The 19,260-nt window shown below is 38.1% G+C and overlaps 1 protein-coding gene across 2 annotated transcripts in view; it reads right to left on the bottom strand.

Annotated features, from left to right (window-relative positions):
* The window catches only part of USP7 (ubiquitin specific peptidase 7), a 75,595-nt gene that overhangs the window by 33,813 nt on the left and 22,522 nt on the right, over positions 1-19,260 (bottom strand). For both annotated transcript variants that reach the window (XM_075058729.1, XM_075058730.1), the window contains 4 exons: positions 8,804-8,908; positions 2,672-2,870; positions 1,112-1,250; positions 463-551 (listed from right to left, as the gene is read on the bottom strand). In XM_075058729.1, the coding sequence (XP_074914830.1) occupies positions 463-551; positions 1,112-1,250; positions 2,672-2,870; positions 8,804-8,908 (532 nt within the window). The remainder of the gene's footprint in view (positions 1-462; positions 552-1,111; positions 1,251-2,671; positions 2,871-8,803; positions 8,909-19,260) is intronic.

Below are 19,260 nucleotides of genomic sequence, written 5' to 3'. Positions count from 1 at the left end.
CTGGAACCCAGAGCTGTACATTTAAGGGCAAATCGGCATTTCAGTACAACCACTTTGTTTACAAGTGACATGAAGTAGAATGACTCAGAAGAGGCAGTTTTAAACCAACTGTAAGCCAAGGCAAGCTAGATAGAGCCACCTGACTGTGTCTGAAACCCTCATCAGCTGTAATACCAGAAATGTTGAGGCTAGATTTGCAGACGTGTTAAATCACAAATCAATTCATACAGAAGTTGAAGTTCCACAACATTATGCTGATTAATGCAAATGGAAATTTAACCTATAGAAAAATCTGTATGTGACTAATGAAAAATATTGCCATGTGAGAATTCATCAATTAAAGGTGACAAAGTGAGAATGTCTAATGAGAGCTACTAATGTTAATAACACACAATACTTGAACAATCTCAAGCAACAAAAATATTAGACTTAAGAATTTTACTTTTAAACAAAGATACTTACGCCACTCCATGTGGAGCATCTGCTTGAACATAGACTTCAAAAGTAACTTTGTCCTCTTCTATAAAGCCTTTTTCAGGATCAGTAACTTCCTGTAAAATAGGAATGACACACAACCATGAGAACTCCAGTTTGCAACATGACTGTAGTAAAGCATCCAGTTAGACATCACTTTCTAATTTCCAAGCCTGAGCTATCAATAACCATAAACTGAAAAAGAAAAACTGAAGGACACCAACAAAGCTGTTTTTCAGCTTAATATTCTTTTTTAATGTCTCAATACAGGAAACTTGTTCCTGGCTTTTAAAATTTTGCAGTACCATTTTAATTTTCTGTGGATAATAAGAGTTGGCAATCAAAGGCTCTGCTTCAGAATGACATTGACTATCACACAGTGAAAGCAAAAAACAAGCATTCAGATATGCAGAAAATATTAATGAGGGAATATTTAAAACACAACATAAGTAATAGCAATCTACAATAATTAAATACAGGAATTTATAAGAAACTGAAAAAGAATCTACAGCAATGAGAGAAAAAAAATAATAGTTTGGGGGAAAAAAACTTTTCTATAGGTATATCAGTATTCAGGAGTGCAAGTTCAACACTGTTCCTTATCTAGTAATACATTAATACATGTTCAATTACTTACACTCCAGGCCATGAAGTTGGAAAAGCCCCAGTCATTTTCCTTATGAAAAAACAAGTGACTAATACGACGACTGAATGATTTTTCATCATCCTTGTAGTTTATTATCTTGAGAACTGCTTGTGCATGACAAGACCATGACCTATAAATACAAAAGAAACATTTTAAACTCATTCAAAACCAAGCTTTTTATAGTCATTAAAACAGGGGTTTTTTTTGTTAGGGATTTTTGGTACATTACTGTCACATATAGGATTTTTTTTTCCTTACTAGATGTTAAGATTTGGTTAATTGTTATTGAGGACACGAATCCCTAGGGCTTTCACATTATTAATGTGAAGTTGGAATGGAGATTTTCTTAGGACAACAGCGTTGTTAAGAAAGTACCGTCAGGCAATTGCAGGTAACAGTGGTTTAAGAAGGTAATCTGATCTACTTCGATGCAGATGGATAGGCCAACTCAAAGTAGTCTTGGTGTTTGCAGAGAGTGATAACTTGGCCTTTGGCTAGCAAAAGGAGGAGGTTCTACCCTCCCTTCCACAGATACACTCCCCAACACTCTAATTTTCTCAGCAGCACTTCTTTATGACCGTTCCTGTTCAAATTCATCCCACTTGTGCAAGACGATCAGACTGAATATCAGTTCAGACAAGGTCTTGTCACTGCCTCATGCAGTGGTATTATTGCTTGCTTAGCTCCACCAGCTGCAACTTGGTTGATACTTTTAAAGATCACATTACCCTTTTTCTGTGACTACTTGCATGTGAACCACTTCTCCTGTGACTAGTTAATACACTTACAACTTCCTTCACCTTCTGCACTGAGCACTCACCTTTTAGATTACAAAAATAACAGAAAAGAACAACCTATTATTGAGTGAACTGCAAGTTGTGTGAGATTTGATGCAAGAATGGAGTTACCCTATTGGAAAGGATACCTATGAGCGATCTACACTCTAACTGGATAAGCTGCAGTAATACCCCAGAAATCTGTATTTATCTTTTCCATTTTCTGTATTATTTACAAAAGTGGTCAAAGATAGCCGATTTTGATTTGCATGCAGGACTCCAAGAACACGTACATGTTTACATCTCAGGTGATAAGTGATGAACTCCATTTAAGGAGATGACTACAGCTCATATACACTGCTCTGCCTCAGTTGCTAGCAGTTACCTGCTCACATGTTTTACAGGGCAGGATTTATAGCTCAGCACGGTTAAAGAAGCTCCAGTACCAATTCCATTTGAAATAAACCCAAAACTTTTCCCATGCCAAGAAAACTGTCAGTCAAAGACTTCTCCCCGGCAATCAAAAAGAAATATATCTAAATTCTACCACAAACTTGCAGCTACACAAGCTACTTTTAGCTCCTCCTAAAGAGAGGATTACTCTTATGCTTTGGAATATAGAAAGGCGGGGGGAAAGGGAGACTCAAACCCTTGCAAGAATTCTTTCCTCTTGCAAAAAGCTAGTTAAAATAATTTTTTTAGATGTTTGTATTTCTTGCAAAACAGATTAACTAGTATCAAATGAGGACTTGTACAATAGTGAAAAGGATCTTACGTGGAATCAGATTCAGCATTGCACTGAAGGAAGAATCCTACGCTTTTTTGGTGTGGTCTGTCCGGGTAGAGTCGTGGCATAACCATGATCTTCCATGGCAAATTCCGTACAAAGCAGGGAGGACTGAGAACTGACTCGCTCAATCTGTTGAAGCGTTCGACTGTGAACTGAAATGTTGCTTCTGATCGCCAACTTGTGTCTGTAACACACACACACGTACACACAAAATTATTTGAAAAACCTGATGTTCTTCACTCCAAAATGTCATTTTTCAAAAATCATGCAACATGAGCATGTTTTATGTAGTGGCACATTCGAAGCAACCAAAAAAACCCCCAGACCCTGAGAGGCACTGAACTCCTCAGCAACTGAAGTTTCAATATTTTCATTTTGAGAAACACTACAACAACATTCAGGAAAACAGAGCACTGGAAGATGCGTTCTGTTTGTACGCTGTCTTCCTAAATAATTCTTTAGCACTAGAATTTGCTACCACTCAAGTTTCTTCTAAAACAGTGGGTACAGCAAGACAGAGACATCAAATGCTTTACAACATAAATCACAGCCCACTCTAACTCATCTGGTTGTGTAGTGTCTTCACAGCCCAGTTTAAGTTAGCTCCTTGCACGAACCAAGATGTGCAAAGGATTTTCACAATCTGTTCAACTGCCCTATTGATACCAAGCCACCATTTAGTTGTTTTCTGCTTGCAACAGCATCTTTTCAAAACAGATGAATCTCATTGGTTGGTTTTGGGGTTTTTTTAAAATATCATACCAGTTTGCTGAAGAATAGCTCAAGAGTAGGCTCCTGTATTCTTTATGGTATGTGAAGATTTTAGAGATTTTTTAGTGGTCTAAAACAAAGCCAAATGAGACACTTATTTTATAGCTTATTTTGACACACACAATTAAACTAATTTTGCCTTCTTCCTACATCCCCAGCTCTTCATATACCACAATCTGTTCTGCTTCTGTTGTACACAGCTATAACAGGGTTCTGTAGACAGCGACAGCTTCAGGAAGGCACAAGGCTGGGCTCTCTTTATTGTGACATGCCTCATATTGCATGCAGGGAGGAAAAACCTGCAACTTATCCCAACAATTTTACAGGGCAGGGATGAATTACAGAGTATGCACAAGACGCTCCCCTCCTTTTCTGCGGTTCCAACTTAACACCTGTGTAACATGGAAGGATTTGCTACTGGGTGTAAGGAGGTTTGAGTAGCATAGAGGGCAGCAGACAGCACCCATGGTCAGACAGCTATTCTCACACCACCCGCGGGTGATGCAGAACTGAAGCAAGTATGTCACACGTGCACATGTGCAGTGACACCCGAAACCAAAAGCACTGAGGTACAACGACACTAAGCCAGAAATTGATCATGAAATTATGTGACAAGGCACACAGTATACAAAATGTATTATTTCTGTACATGCAAAGCAGTCATTCACTCAGAAAGCTTTGCATGGCACCAGAGTTGAATGATTTTTTTAAAAAAACACATGAGCCATGGTTGCTACCTTACTTAAAAAATGAAACTCTCTTGATTACAACATGAGACAGTACAAAGATTATACACTTCAATACAGAAAATTAACAAGTTTTGTCCATGACTGCTGGTGAGCTTTAACAGATTTCACTCTTCTCCCTTGCAAAACAGTTTTCTTTTCAAGCAGTTGTCTTACTTCTGGTCTTGATCTTGGCAACACAGTTGATCTTATTTGTGTATGGACTGACAGCCCTAAGCATTCCCAATTATCTCTTGAAACTAACAGTACTACAGCAGAAACCTGCTTCCTCTCTCCTCTACACCTGTAATGACCTTTGTGTTACCCTGTGCTGACAGCTTCCTCAGTAACGGAAGAGTTCAAAGGATTATTTTCTCCTCTTCTTCCCTACATGTAAGTGTAGCTAACCAGTAGTCTGTCACCTACTTAAAAACTGTTCCCTACCCATTTTACCTACTCACTGTCTGTTGACAGACTAGAGAGCTGGTCTTCTATGACCAAAAGCCAGACAGGCTGCAGCCAAGGAGCTGTACGCTCTCAAACTTGATTCGCAGGCAGAATCAAAAAAATCTGTAGCACAGTTCACAATTTAAAAATCAGTCTTGCATCATGTGTATCTCAAACCAGCTCGAGAATGCCTCCCTATTCATGATCAAGATCAGTATTTCTGGGCTTAGCCTAAGCTTACAAAAAATGAGCCGACCAAGTTTGCTTTCTGCCTCCTTTGATGCAGCTTTCAGAGCGCTTTTCAGTACAAGGATGCAGCAGTGCTGCTATGGTGTCAGCTAAAAAAAGCAGCCCACGCAGCATCTGCAGATGCTTCAGAGTAAAGTTTGCCTGTATTTCTTGATTTCTTTTCAGGAAAACCTACGCATGATAGCTCACCAGGGAAAGGTACTCTTCTCAGTAAAATACTTGAGCAATCACTAGCAACTACTCCACAAAAATGCAGCCTCATAACATAGTTCGACCCTAAAATAGAAGTTTCTTTAAAAATACAAACCACAACCCCCCGAAATAACAACCTTCCCTTCCTTCCAGAAAGTCCATACTTTTAGCAAGTGCAATCAATTAAAACATGCATTATATTAAAAAATGAAGTTTAAATAGTAAGTACGATAAGTATTCTGAGCACATAAATAAATAAAACCTTTCTTCACCATCACAAACATGTCCACCAGTTTCCAATAAAAGACTGCAATTGGCAGCAGAATAATTTAGTAGTGACTGGCAAGTAAGACTTCTATAAATCCCTGAACTACAAATACAACACATGATCCTGAACACAGGGTAAAAAGAACAGGCCCAGCTGACAATGCCTGGTGAAATTATGTGCAATAGATTATATTTGCTATGTGGAAAAAAAAATTTTCACTGATGAGATGAATGTCACGTTTAGCACCTTGATAGGACAGAGATCCTTCAAATCAGAGATCCAAATACAGAACATGATCCATTTTAAGACTGAAGTACATATTTAGGTGTTTATTCCTCTGAGAAAAGCAGATTTCTTTATTCTCTTAGTAAATGTTGCTACCTTTAAGGTACATTGAGGTTATTAAAATATTCTGAACCTGAATTATTAATGGAGAAACTGGCTGAATATTCTATGAATATTTTAATAATGATCCAAATACAGCATGCAATACTAGCATATGGCTAAGACTGATGCTTCTGAAAGCCTCCTAGCCTCTGCAATTCTTCACAGAAATGAGACTTCAGTAGGTAATTGCAAAGCTGTGAGTTAATGTTTAGCTAGGGACCTTCTGTTTGAACTTTAACTTCTAAGAGAATTTTTTCTGTGTGCTGTTTCAAATACTGATGCACTTGCAAACAAAATTTGATCAGAACCTTGTTTTTATTATTTTTTACTTTACTTGCAGAAGCTGCTATTCCAGCTCACAAAGCCGGTTCATTAAGTCATTCTCTGTACAAAGCATAGCACATTCCTTCAGCTGGTTCTTTTTAATTGCTAAGACATCATACATAGCAACAACAGGTTCTAGTCAAACCGCCTGGGAAAACACAGCCTTATCTGAAAGTCCTTTTGGTGGTCCACTGCCGCCCCCATTACAGTGTTCTTCACAATGCCTGTGGTTAGTTGCCTAGCAAAGGGGATGAGAGCTGTGCTTTTTTTCCCCATCTTATCAGTCATTTCTTTTTGAGCTAAGCAAGAACAAAATCACCTCAAAAGTTTCTTGAACTCAGAAATTCACCAGAAAGCTGGTCTCTATGATCCAGCTGGAAGCATCGACCTTTTATCCCACTATTCACCTCTTTCTCAGGAACCATTAAACTCATTAAGATTTTCACTGAAGAGGTATCTAAATTCTCTTCATGCATTCTTTATCAGCTCAGATTGATCCCACTTGCTATGAATAACAGCAATGGAAAACACAGCATGTTTATCAAAGAGGCCAATGTCTCCCTCCATTTTTTCCTATCTTGTGAATCTCCAAGCTGTCCTTTATACACGTACATCATGCTGCAAACTGGGATAGCAAGAGAACAAACAGCAAGAGAGCAATTGCACTGATGTGTAAATAATGCAACAGCAAGCAACTAATTTGATTTACAAGACTTGGAAAAGAGACATCATCCACTTATGTGATGCAAGTCTTCAGGAATGTTTTTGCAATTATAACATTTTGCAATAACACTGTTTTCTATCTGTCTCAATGCAGAGCTATAACAGCACCAAGATATAGCCAGACACTCCTTATTAAAATATGGTAATGAGGAACTATTAAGAGTATTGCTTAAAATGTGATTCTTAACCCTGAAAGATGTCCCACGGCAGAGTGGACCAAGGCTCCTGACCATACTTAAAGTCCACAAAGACATGAGTACCACCATAAACACAGAAGCTTTCACAAGCCTTTTGCCAAATACCTTCAGATACTACTTCTCTCTACTGTGACACTTTCATATCCAGTGGTCTGAAAGAAGTATTTGGTAAATGACAGAAGCTGTTTTACAGTAGCTTTTTGGTTAAAAGTCAATGTTATTCTGAATGGAGAGGTGTACATCTGATTACTTGCCAGCCACAACATGGCCCGGGTTTCATCAGCTGCTTCTGCAGTTTAAGCGTTTTTTGCTTAATTTGTGCACATATATACAGACCAACTTCTGGACAAATTTTTGTACTAGTTGACCAATGTGTTATCTACTGGCTGTATTGACAGAAAACACCATCAGGCTTTCTAGCTATAAACATCGCTACTGAGAACAGAAGTTCAACAGAGCTGTCCTTGCCAGCCAGTGTCAACCCACATGATCTTCTCTTGCCACCCTCCAAATACCATGGCCCAACAAAGACATTTAACACCTTTTATAACAGGTAACTTGATTTTGATAAAAACAGAAATCCCTATTTCAGTCTCAGCTAGTTACTCTGAGTCAGAAATCAAAGCCCTCTGAATGAGATCAGGCAATCAGACAAAAAAAATTCATAGGCTAAGCAGACCTCATTTTTACTTTATTGCGAGAATCTGATGATAGGAAACTTCCTCTTTGCCAATTACACAGCAGCAATCCAACCATGCGAAGCTTTTGTCCTGAATTTAAACCATATTCTCTTCATGTAACATCACTATTTTGTATCAGTATTCTATTGTATGTTCCTTGAATACATGAAAGTAAGCACTTTTTTGACCTTTAACCTCAAACTCTGACTTTTCTCAAACAAAAATCACTCAACATTTTGCACAAATCTAAATAAATGTTTAAGCCTAGTCCTGAATGTACTCTCACAAGACAGCATGAAATAAAGAATCAGAAGGGAACAAATCCCACTCATATTTTGTGTCCCTTCTCCCAATTCAATTTTATTTAGTTATTCAAAAATAAGAGCAGTCGCCCCTCACATCCTCTCCTAAAGGGGGGGGGGAATCATCGTACATTTTCCTCACTAAACATAACAACAGACTTGAGTGAATTACAAACTTATCATCTTTCTTTAAATAAGCCCAGATACATCTACTTAAAAATTATCTGATCTTCTGTAATAGAAAAAACTATACACCCTTATTTTCATTTAATAGATTAACAAAAAGATTTCAAAAAGACATGTCCCCTTTTATTAACAGGACAACAATACATAATTCTTCCTTTGCATCTGCAAGTAAAAGGGCATTGGGGGGTGGGGGGGAGGGAGGAGAATGTTCCTCAACAGAATAGTTACCACTGACTTACCATACAAAGACAAAAACTGATCACAGCTGCCACCTGACGAGAGCAGGACAGATAAGGATTCTAAATGTCCTGAAGGAATTGCATAACTGACAAAATTACTATTCAGCAAAGCACCAGCTGCAGTATGTTTAAAGAGACATATCACAGAATGTAACAATGGACAGTATCACTTTCAGCAATTTTTAAATGAGTACCTAGAGAGAGTAAGAGGAAAAAAAATCCCAAGCCCTCAGATGCCTAATCCTATTGTACAGCTATGTTAAAAGGATGCCTATACAGAAAACCAGCAGTCATAACTACAGAGGGTTTCATTTTTTTAATAAGCTGCAGTTCAGAGGACACAGGTAAGACATGGACCATTTGTCCTCAAAAAACATAAAAATAAAGAAGCCAACAAACCACATGTTTTTATCAAATATTTACTTACCATCTTCCATGTCTTCTTCAGTGTTGTTATGTCCATCAGCCATTGCTACATTCCCATTAATGACAGGATTTTGAGTAATTCTTGGAGGATCATCTGTATCTCCAGCTAACACCAAAAAAAAAAAAAAAATTAATCAGCTATATTAACATTTCTGTCTCAGGTAGCGTTTATGAGACACACAAGTGGCACACTTTCATGCAAAACAGTATCTACTTAAACTATAGCACAACAATTGTACTGGTATGTGCCGAACTAAAATTCCTCAAATAGATGAATACTTACGGATGAAGCAAAAAGTCCACATTAGCGCAGAATACAAATACAAAGAACATAAATTGATTCTGAAGTTTCCAAATGGCCTTACAGTCAGTATCTCATAATCAAGTCTCATTAAATAAAAACAAGCTTTCGAATTACTTTTTCTGGCATTCCACATTTTTATACAGATACAAGTTTCTAATAGCTGACTTTCTAAATTAACAATTTACTTTAAGACTTCTTCAGTGTTACTGCTTTTAAAAAAAACCCTAAACGTTTAATCAAATGTAACGGTAAGATTTAAATCTTACTTGGGAAAAATTAGAAAGGAAATCCTTTACCATCTCAGGAACATTTTAGAGGTAACATTTTCCAGTTTCTAGCCAACACGGCTATTAAGTTTTGCTACAGTAACTGTTCAAACACCACTAAAACAAGAGATATGAAACAACTCCATGTACTAAACCGCCACTATTTTAAAGATGCATTGCTTTGATTGAACAAGCATCCCCCTGATTTATTCAACAGCTGAACAATGCCTCCTTCCATTGCTTGCGCACCAAAAGCTGATGGATCATTTCAGCGTGATACCAGGGAAGCGGGTATATTCCTGAATAAACTGGTTTTTATCATCAAACTGTAAAACCTATAACCCCTTGCAACCATCTCAAGGACAAGCACTACTTAAAAGACACTCTTTAAAGCGTCTGGTAAGCTTCTCTTTGCTGTACCAGTCCTGCTCTTAATTTGTATATTCTACTACACCACAAAACCCTCGACGTCACCGGTTTCGGTAACTAGGAGCAGTTTTACACCCGAAAGCTACACACAAGTCACCGGCTGCGTGGGCAGCCAGGGATGCAGGTAACCTGTCCTACAGAAAGGAAAGGGCTCCCCAGGGGAACACCGCCAGCTCCGCCACCACGCTCCCCGGCAGCGCCCGCGCCCTCGCCCCGTCAGCACCCTGGACAGAGCCGCCCTCGCCTCCGGCCGCGGCGGGGGCCGAGCCCAGCTCCCACCCGCACGCGTGGGGGGGCTTGCGGAGAGGGACGCCGGGCTGTGGGCCCGATCGGCCGAGACGAGCGGAACCAGCCAGCCTAGGCGCTCGCCTCCACTCTGAACGCAGCTGAACTCCTCCCGTACAAAACGGACAAACGCGCACGACGGGAAGCGGAACGAGCTATGGCAGTCGCTGCAGGATAGTCTTAAAAGCCACGGAAGGAAGGAAGGAAGGCCAAAGCCACGGCAAGCCAGGTGAGAAGCGAAGTAGGATCAGTCACCAGTTGCTTCACAGTCCTCCCTCTCCTCAGAGCCACGCTGAGGCGTGTTCAACACGCTTTTGCAGCCTCATTCCAATTCACAGTACGCAAGAAAAGATAACTTTCACAACCGGCATTCCTACTCTGATTATTTACTCTTGTAGTAAATCCACAGAACTAATAACTTCCGCCCTGAGCATGAACAGAAACAGATCAGGTTAGAGACTTACTTCTGGATTAGAGCTACAAAGGATCATAAACTTAATGCTCAAACACGGCTTGCGGAAGCTTACTAGGATGCAGCAAATCTCACTGAGGCATGAGTGAAATGTATATGCTGAAACATACAGTATGCAGCACCCACAATAAAGCGCGCACCTTTCTCATTGTTAGTACATCATACTTGATTTCGCTTTTGTAAAGTTTTGCTTTTATTAGAAAAAGGTTTGCAGAAGATTGGCTCCTGAGCCATACAGCTGCAGGAGCCTCCTCCAGTAGCTTTCAGCACTGGCAACCCTGTAGCATGGTAGAACAGCAAGTTAAAATAAACATAACTTAATTATAACAGAATTAAGCGGGAGGACAAGTTTAAACTGCTGCAACTCAAGAACAGGAAAAGGGCCAGAGTAAGAAGGAAGGATCACTAAGTTTATTTCCACAGCTTGCTTTTGTTTGTTTGGTGTTCTTTTAAATTCTTTTTAATCTTTTAACAACAGTATGGTGAGAGTCTAACAAGGAAGCTGTCCTCTGGGTCACTTCTATCTGGAAGCATACAGCATGCCTGCAGCAATGCAACAATTGCTTACACTAAATTAATACTAGGATTTTTTAATTATTAAGTTATCAAGGCAACTTAGTATCTAGAAACAAACTGAAGCAAACACCTGAGGAATAGTCAGTTCTTCACTAAAAGCTCATCTAAAATATTCCTTTCACAAAGGATTTAAATGTTGATACCATATTTTATCAGGAAAGACCTGTCCTTAACTAAGAAAATAAAGAGCTTTCTGTGAGATACTACTCTATGTTCCCCAAAAGCACGAACTGTTAGCAGAGAGGAGAGAGAAAATGCAGAAGAGATCATAGCTAAAGCAATCAACTTAAAAGACAAACAGAGGCAGCTTCTGAGAGATACTATTTAGTGATAAGATAAACTGAGTCATGATGTATGCCACTGCTGCTTTTTCTGACATATATTGACACTTATTTTGTAACACAGCTTTCAGATATGGAACCCAGATAACATTAGTGAATGTTTTTGGCTTCTGTGAATAAAGCAAATTTTTAACTTGTAATAAAATCCAACTATTACAGTAAATACTTTGCACAAACAAAACACAGTCCTTGTTCAACAGATCTACTAGCAAGCAGTATGACAACATTTATTTTCAACTATAGCATTGAAAACCGGTAATTTACATTTTACTCTGTTGTCCTTAAGAGCTCATAGGAAAGAATTGTCAAATCATACCATGATTTAATTAAGAAACATGTTTTCCTTCGCCTCAAGCAGAACTATGCCAAAGACTTATTCAATTATGCAATACAGGATTAAGAAACAGAAAAAAATACCTGTCCACACTGGCCAGGAAAACCTTCCTACCAAACACACTACTTAATACACTGCTGTCTTTAATGCAGCTTAAACCACAGTGTGTCAACATTACCCCAGTCATGTCATCTATCAGTTCCTAGACCAAATACCCAGTTTTAATCATATCCTTGGAATAAACATGCAGTTTACTAATCAACCAAAAGCTAACATAAGCCCCATAAATGAAGATGGTATTACAACAAAGCACAAAGTGACCTTATGAATAAGGAATGTTTTTAACTCTTGAAATACAGTACTGCAAAATATTAAATAAATACAGCTTTCAACACCAGAAATTAGACACTGTCAGACTGTTTGGTGAAGAGCACTTAAGTTGTTTTCTACCTCCCCAAAATGCAACACATACAACTTTGTAGCTATTCCTTCATTACCAAAAAGAATACAAGGCAACATGAAGAACAGTGACGACAATTTCTTCTGAAACATTTAACATTTAAGGTTATATACAGTTTTCTATCTACCCATGCCACTGCATTACAAACAAACAATACAGCTTGAAGTGTTTAAAGGGGGTCTCTGCAGTTTAGAGGTTAAGACTCCTAAAAAGAGGCATCTCAGATATTGGTGAGTTTGAGCAAAACAAGAGCATTCACTTATTTACTCAAAGATGATGAATGTTGAAATGAAATCAAGTCTAAAAATTGACGTACGCAACTGGAAAGAAACTGGAGCATGACAATATAGTTTGGGAAGTTAGTAAAGAAGTGTCCATCACCTTATACAGGCAAATTACTGGATCATATATAAATGACTCCACAGGTGCACACTTCTCATTGCTCATTAACAAAGTCTGTCACTGAAGTGTTGAGATGAAAGCCTGAAAGCAAAATGGTTATTGCAATTGATGCTAAGGGAAAAGAAAAAAAAAAAAAATACAAAAAAAAAGACAAAATTCTCTGAAACTACAATCTTGCCATGGGATGCCAGACCTTACAGAAAGTATTTAAAAAAAAAAAAATCTTATTATGGACTATAAGCTCAACATTATCATACTCAAATACTCGCACTCTTAAGTAATCAGAGCAAAAATAGCACCAATGATTAAAAAAGACTGTACTCAAAAAAAGCTGTTCAGATGGATTCAGCTGGTTTAATAAGATGAACTCAATGTTACTGAAAGATACTGCTCTATTGTTCTACTGTTCACAGTAATTCAAATCTACAGGGAAGGAATCTCAAAATTTGCTATATTTTCTTCCTATTAATGAGAAAGCAGAAAAGATTTTTTTGTCAAGATCATGTTGCTTTTGGCACAACGTAAGTCCTGTTACGAGACAGGAGTACCGCAGAATTTCACCTCTCTCCAAGACGTACGATACGTTGCTCAGCAGTAAACACGTGCTTGCAGTCACATGTGGACAAAAGCTACAGAATTACTCCACTATCGCAGCCATTAAGTTACAGCAGAATATTGCTACTACTTCAACAATGATGACAGTGAACTACTAATTTCATAGGTTTCAGTCATGACTCATATCACACCAAACACTCAAATTTTGAAAGATTATCTATAGTGTTTGTCATTAGCTTGTGGATCTGGCAGCCACAGAGGAGAAACGGAAGCAGCCTTCCCCGCAGGTTATGAAAAATTTCTGTTTCCTTTTGAGATTAAAGAGACCACAGTGAAGGAGCAACAGCAATACTAAAAACTTGCTTACAATTTATCATGCACAACTGCCTCACGATGGAAATCACTAGTAACAAGTACTTTTACATGTCACTACAGGCAGTTTGCATAGGCCTCCATGCAGAACTTCCATGGCTATCCCAGAAACAAGGGAGTTGCACTATCAGTGGGGTTAGCAGGCTGAAGAGAAGTCAGTCATTCACTGCTGGCAGCAGCTTGAAGACTTTGACACTCCAAACTTCATATCCAGGGTTGTGCCTTGGACGGGATGGGGTATAAGCTGAAAACACAAGACTTTCTCCCCTACTGCTGGACTAAATGCACATTCCAGAATAAAAGCCTTCTAAAAGTTTTTTAAAGGGCTTTTAATACTTTTTAAAAAAGAAATAGAATTGTATGTACACCTATGATAAATTTGGGGCGGGGGGTGAATTCCAATGGATGAGTGAAGCTGCAGTAAACACTGAGAAAAGTGACTTACTGAGCAAAAAATATAAGGTGGTAGGAGAAAAGAATAAAGTCAGGCTATGTAAATCTCACTGAAAAATGAGCAAAGTCAGTCTTGCAGCAATCAAATTACATCAGCATCAAAGGATATCAATTGCATGCTAAACACACAATCCAGGTCCAGCTTTACACCTCAGTGTCAGAACTCACTGGACTGCTTGAAAGAGGAGGAACCTGTAACAACCCCCTGGGGCAGCCCTGCTGAGCTGCTGGTCCTCAGTGCTCACTGCGTAACTTCTCTTCAATTGTGGAACATACTATAATATAATCTCTTTAAAAAGTTTTAAAAAGAAGTATTTTTAAATACATTAAATAAACCTCTAAAAGTTTACTTCTTCAGTTCATAATTCAGAATGCCAGTCTCACATGGATAATAGCACACAAGTAAAAAAAAAATTTTTTTTCAAAAAAATCACCATTGCTAGGAATTACAATGAAAAAACATACAGTGATTTCAAGTGCTATATTAAATATCACCTCCTTTTACCACCAAATTAACCTTTGCTGTTGTAACTACTGGGCAGCATATCAAAATACATAATCGAAAAATTCCTAAAGCAAGCAGTAAATGCAGTGCTTTCTGAAGCAGTTACTGAACTGTGGTGGTAGCAAAGAGGACACCGATGAGACTGACTCAGAAAACCTTAAAGCAAGAATATTAATTCTTGAAAGCAAACAGGAAACTTAGAATAATGTGAAGATGAAAAATAAATACCTGCCTTTAACTGGAAAAAATGATGCAAACGAGTTACTTCACAACTCTCTGTAGCAAAGACTCCCCAAACCATGCCTGTAAGTGGTCTGCGGACAGTCTCTTGAACCAGTGGAACTGTTTTTTATGTCACTATACTAACAGCTCGGAAGAAAACTTGTGCGTTCCAGCGACTTGCTTCTCCAAAAGTCTGGAAACCATTGCTACAAAAACCAGATTAACAGGCATTAATCCCAGGAGGCAGGGTTTTTAAAAAACAAACAAACAAAAAAAACCCTCGCCAAAAAAACCACAACCAAACAAAAACCCAAACCAAAACAAAAACCAACCAAAGAACAGAACAACCACACACACCAAAATTTGCCAAACAAGTTCCCAACTCTATGATCTGAATGAAATTAACTTACAATAGTCAATCTTTAAACAACTAGAAGTGTTCAAAGCAAAAATTTCCCCTCACTTGCTCTGGAAGAACTCAGCCTTTCAAAAGTAAGAGAAACTATTTGGCCTCTAATCCCTACCTGCAGTTAGAATACAAACACCACTTACTGCACAAAGGGACTCAGGACAAAAGGAATTAAATGAAGTGTTCTATGCAGTTTCATTTTTTCCAAGACTGTCCTAGGTTGCTGTAATGAAAATCTAAAGAGTTATCAACCAATTTCTGTAGCGTGGCTGCCTTTCAAAAGGCATCCAAAAATAAAGCAATTCACCTAAAACATTTTAAGGATAAAACAGTAACAGAGTCAGAGATTAATTTGGCCAGTAGAACGGGAGGAGGGGAAAGGAAAGAACATAAACCCCCAAGACGCTACAGGCTGATATCAAGGGGTAGATAACTGCTGCCACAGATGTTTCCATGAGTTGTAAAACACATGTAATATGCCTTTACAGCTAAAAGTTAATTCTCACATTAGCAAAATGGTGGGCAATTTGCTTTTTTTCATTTATTATTTTTCTTCCTTCATGTTTAATTACTTTTTCATTACTTGATCCGGTGTCAAAAGGTGTATCTAGTGATGTAAACCTCTAAACAAGAAAGCTATGAAGGACAATGACTGAGTCTTAAGGGGAAAAGGCTTCTAGAGAAGTATCAGGAGGCGAGAGGCAAACTAACAGATTAAGGGAGAAAGGTGTTATGACCGTAAGAAGTGAGATGAATTGTAGCTAGAGAGACAAGGTTTAAAGGTCTTCAATGCTTTCAAAATTTGCCTTAGCAAATTCAGAAAGGAAAGAAAGAAAGAAAGTAGAAAGGTTATTTATTTACTAAAGAGCAAGTAGCCAACGTTAGATCTTAAAAAAAATAGAAACAGTATTATGCGGAAGTCTCTTGCCCTCTAATTGTCATCTGAAACAAATAATTATTGCATTATTGACTGTGAACTGCAAATCCCTCACAGAAGGAGATGATGCTACACAAGACAGTAAATGAAGATGAAAACATTACTGTGATGGGACAACTTCCTGGAAGCAGACTCATCATCTCTGCCATGCCTACAAAATATTTAGCAATGACTAGACAGACAGTAATGCTGCAGCCACCACTTATTACACTGATCAATCATTATATTGCTGTTGCCTTGTAATCCCATCATTATGTCTGCCTGTCCAAAGAGAACATTTTGACAAAACATAGGATGGCAAGACTGGTTTTAAATTGCACCAATGTACCTAATGAATTTTAAAAAAAAGAATCGTATTAATAGGTTACATGACTATTCTTACATAAAACAAAGAAGTTATTATTCTAAGAAGCTCCTGAACACTAAACAACATGCACGAAGCATACCAGTCTCTAAGGTAAATAATATCTGAAACTTCATCCTACTGAGAAATTTATCTTTATTTGAAAATATAAGGGAGGTACAATGTAACTTTGTGGACAGAAAAATAGCTGAGAACAAATAGACTACACAGAACCTGCTCTATAAACCAGGCAATTTGCTGCAGCAACTCATTTATCTGCTTATCTTTGAAGAGAGAAGCAGTCTGATGGCACTTTACAAAACAAAATTTTAAAAATGTGATTAACTTCTTATAGAAATGTATAAAGGATTTCGGGTATTATCACTGCAATTACTCAGTGGACCAAAAGCTGCCATTTAAGAAGTCACCCCGAAAAATTTACTAAAACAAACAGTGACTAAATTACTGCCTGCTTTCAGCAGTTTAACTCATTGCTTTATGAATAATTCAGTGTTAAATGAAAGACTGCATGAACCAGAGTTCAGTCTGAACACTAACATGCCTGTAATTATCCAACATATTTACAACTTTATACTCTTGCTGAAGGAGTTTGTATAGACAGCCTTCTCATTTTAAGAAATTTTTCATATGCTTTTTAAGCTCCAGGTGTTTAATAACTTGGGGTAGACAGCAGCACCAGCATGAGTTTTTCTTCAGTACAGTGATGTTATTTGTAAGAAAGACACCAACCTGCCTGTCTCACTAACCTGGCTTTAACCAATCTACAGTGCCACAATCCCTTGGCAGTCATCACAGCAAGAGAAGATCTGCTGAAAAATCTTTCATAGTTCCTTTTCTTAGTCTGATGAGCTTTGCTAGCTTAGGTTACACTTCTAGAAAACTATCAGATCAGGAAGAAAGGAAGGAAGACTGCTTCTGGCTCCCATGTAATATTCAAAAACCAGTAACTAGAAGAGTTGACAAGACAAATTATTTTCTTCCACGATAAGGAAAGGCTGAACCATCAGAAGTGTCATGACCTATTATACCAACAGCTACTGGACTTGCACTACCTTCTCTTTGCTGTATCTAGAGCAGCAAGGCTATAGAAGCAACTACCTTAACTCGTCACGTCTTGTCTCTGCACATTCCAGAGATGGTAATATGATTACATCTTTGCTGAAGACAAGGCACTCAGTCCAAACCTACTGAACACACCCTAAACAATATGTTTTTCCAGTATCACACCCCTTTATGTTTTACTGCTTTACTGAGTAATGGACTTAGCTCTTGCAACCACAAACACTAACCTCTTCGGCAATCATCACCAGAAAGGCTGAAAAACTACTCAAAGAAAAATGAACTTCTGAAACGGGGAAGAAACAGATACACTGTCAACTGGAGCCAGGGCAGTCCAAGCATCACAGAGCATTTATATTTATACATGACACTATACTCAGCATGCTATAGCGCTGTGATCACATTCTTGGTGTTTTAAAAAAGACAATTAAAGAGCAATTAAAATGAGTTTATTTGGGTAACAATATGAGCACGTTACGGGATTGGTAATTATGCTCCCACTGGCAACTCCCTCTTTTCTTGTGAAAGTACAGAAAAGCATACACCTTCATCACCTGGACCAACATAATTTTTAGTAGTCAGTCAGCTACATACATTTTCAGATCTCACTTCTGTATCATGTTGGATGAGTACAGTCCGCAGTTTCACAAAGTTTTGAGGTACATCTATTAAACTAAATACTATGACCAAATGCCTGCTATATACTTAAGCAGCAAAAAGGTTTTGCACGTTTACCAGTAATATAAAACGTTGCCTTACATGGGTTAGTATGATTACATATACCACTTGCCCAAACTAACTCTGGAGGTAGACTGATTCTGTGTAGTTACTTTGTTACAAAGTCAAAAATATTATTCGACATTATTTCAGATTCTGAAATTGTTTGACAATGGATTCATACTTACAGCAAATGCTAATTGCACTGCTCACTCCTGGACTCAATCTTGAAATATGGTGAGCTTTGCTCAAACTAGTAGTAGCATGGAAAGGTAGCATGTATATATTAAATCTTCTTTATTTCCTAATGCTGACATGATTTTTTGAATGCTTGAAACAGCTGATCTGTCCATGTTAGAGTTGAAATGCAAAAATAATTTCTTAGCAAAGAACAACAATGGATAATAATATGGATTTTGCACTGCAACTAATTTTACAGACACTAGGAGGGGAAAAAAATTAACTTCTAGCTTCATACCTTAATTTACCTTTAAACAGCACAGATCACTCTGAGCTAGAGAAACTGTGCAACGTACATATTAGAGACCTCATACCTAGGATCTAACATCTTCTGCATTTCTTCATGTTATTTTCAGTAATGCTTTTAAAGGTCTTCCTTTATCATTGGAGATTTGCTAACACTGATCTTGTTTTACCTCTTCTTCCTTATGCTTTCTGCTGTGCAGAGAAATGGATAGATATGTAAAGTAGGTTCACGGGAATCTGGCAATGTTTACAGGTAGCTAGTAGTTGTGGGACTAGGCTTTTGTGAGAAGAGGGAAAGGCACACAAATCACATTCAGGAGAATAATTTTTAAAACTGTTCTACAGTTGTGAAAAGGCAAGCAAGCAGAGTTAATGGTATTTCCTTCTCATCTAACAACACAAGCTTAAATCCAGGCTTCGTTGCCGAATAGTAAAGGAGTCTAGATCAAATGTGCTCACAAGAAATTACTCCTTTTAGGCTAACCATGAAACGACCAAACCTTTTAAAAA

The sequence above is a fragment of the Buteo buteo genome, chromosome 27 (genome assembly GCF_964188355.1).
Source record: "Buteo buteo chromosome 27, bButBut1.hap1.1, whole genome shotgun sequence".
Classification (NCBI taxonomy): Eukaryota; Metazoa; Chordata; class Aves; order Accipitriformes; family Accipitridae; genus Buteo; species Buteo buteo.
Note: the sequence above shows the minus strand (reverse complement) of the source record. Positions and strands in the feature narration are given on the sequence as shown.